Source organism: Trachymyrmex cornetzi, unplaced genomic scaffold (assembly GCF_001594075.2).
Source record: "Trachymyrmex cornetzi isolate Tcor2-1 unplaced genomic scaffold, Tcor1.1 scaffold182, whole genome shotgun sequence".
Lineage (NCBI taxonomy): Eukaryota > Metazoa > Arthropoda > Insecta > Hymenoptera > Formicidae > Trachymyrmex > Trachymyrmex cornetzi.
In genome coordinates this window covers 115,224-116,811 of record NW_017296441.1, presented here as the reverse complement: position 1 = coordinate 116,811, position 1,588 = coordinate 115,224, and the positions used below count along the sequence as shown (strand labels likewise).

Sequence of the window (1,588 nt, the reverse complement as noted above, 5' to 3'; positions counted from 1 at the left end):
TATATATATATATATATATATATATATATACCTGTACACAATTGATAGAACATCTCTAATTAATATTTACTTTCCACAGATCATACTAATCAGGATTGGTGGTTTGTAAAGAAACACTTGACCGAAGAAAAAGGTTGGGTACCGGCGCAATATTTATTGGATGAAGCACGTTACACTATTTACTTGCAACGAAAATTGCATGAAAAAATTGACAAATTGCCAATCTTTGAAAGTAAGTAATTTATTTACAAAATTGATAAATTTGATAAAACAATGCGATAAAGTTTATTAATTATATCGTACTACTTTCATAATATGCACTTGCGATTTGAAATTTTTTTTTACATAAACTTTTAAAATATTCATATCATATATTTAACCTTTTTAGAGCCTGCCCCCGGAGAAAAAGCCTCAGCACCAAGATTTATTGAAAAATTACAACCAATTCATACATTAGATGGTTACACCGTGCAATTCGAATGTCAAGTAGAAGGCATACCAAGACCACAAATAACTTGGTTCCGCCAGACTGCTATTATTAAACCATCTACTGATTTTCAAATATATTATGACGAGGATAACGTTGCTACCTTGATAATCAGAGAAGTCTTTCCCGAAGATGCCGGCACTTTTACTTGCGTTGCAAAAAATGCTGCAGGATTTGCGTCCAGTACCACTGAGCTTATTGTCGAAGCTCCTTTGTCAGATCATGGATCAGATATTACTGGTCTCTCGAGAAAAAGTCTTTCGAGGTACGTATTTCTTATTCTCTTGGACAATTTACTTTGATCAACATCATCGATTATTTTTTTAGTATATATTGTAGTTGAATATTAGTTATGTACACTTTAATAGAGAAAGGTCACCTCTGATACCGACTTTGTTTTTAGACAATATTTCTTAAACAAAAACTAAAAAAAAAAGCTTTAGAAATATATATACGAACTAGAGAATATCTTCTATTAAATAATACCTGTAGCAGTTTTTACAATATTGCTTGTAATTTTGTAAAAATTAATCTTTTTGGTAAGATAAGCAAAAATGAGCGTCTGACAAAATAGATCCCAAAAGTGACACAGAAGGCAGTCATTAATAATAATAAATAAGCCACATATTTTTATTCTTTTTCTTTCAGTAGTTATCTGTACAAAGCACTTACAAGTGAATGTATATAAGATTTTTTAGAATCTTTTCACTTCGATATAAAATATTTTTTGTTAATTTACATGCATACTTTATGCTGTTCTGTAAAATGCAAACGTGTAATGCAATTTCTTTTTTTGAAGGTTTTCCCACTATGGCTATATTGCAAATTTATACTGCCAACGATAAAAATCTACACATAGTTTACGTTACACGCACTATAGAATTTTAGTCATTGCAGTCAATTTTGGAATACCGCCTATAACGTAACACTATGAAGATTAAGTTAGTTTATGGTCGACAGGTGTGCTGATTTATGCTGCACCCTGATTTTATATTTAAAATCATATTATAGAAAAAATAAAAAAGAAAGAATATAAATCAAACTTAGGAAACAATTTAGGAAATTACAAATATATATATATATATATACAATATATATATA

At 29.3% G+C, this 1,588-nt stretch overlaps 1 protein-coding gene across 24 annotated transcripts in view; it reads left to right on the top strand.

The window, feature by feature from the left end:
- The window catches only part of sls (sallimus), a 94,513-nt gene that overhangs the window by 77,260 nt on the left and 15,665 nt on the right, over nt 1–1,588 (top strand). For all 24 annotated transcript variants that reach the window (XM_018504777.1, XM_018504779.1, XM_018504775.1 and 21 more), the window contains 2 exons: nt 80–232; nt 389–752. In XM_018504777.1, coding sequence (XP_018360279.1) covers nt 80–232; nt 389–752 — 517 coding nt within the window. The remainder of the gene's footprint in view (nt 1–79; nt 233–388; nt 753–1,588) is intronic.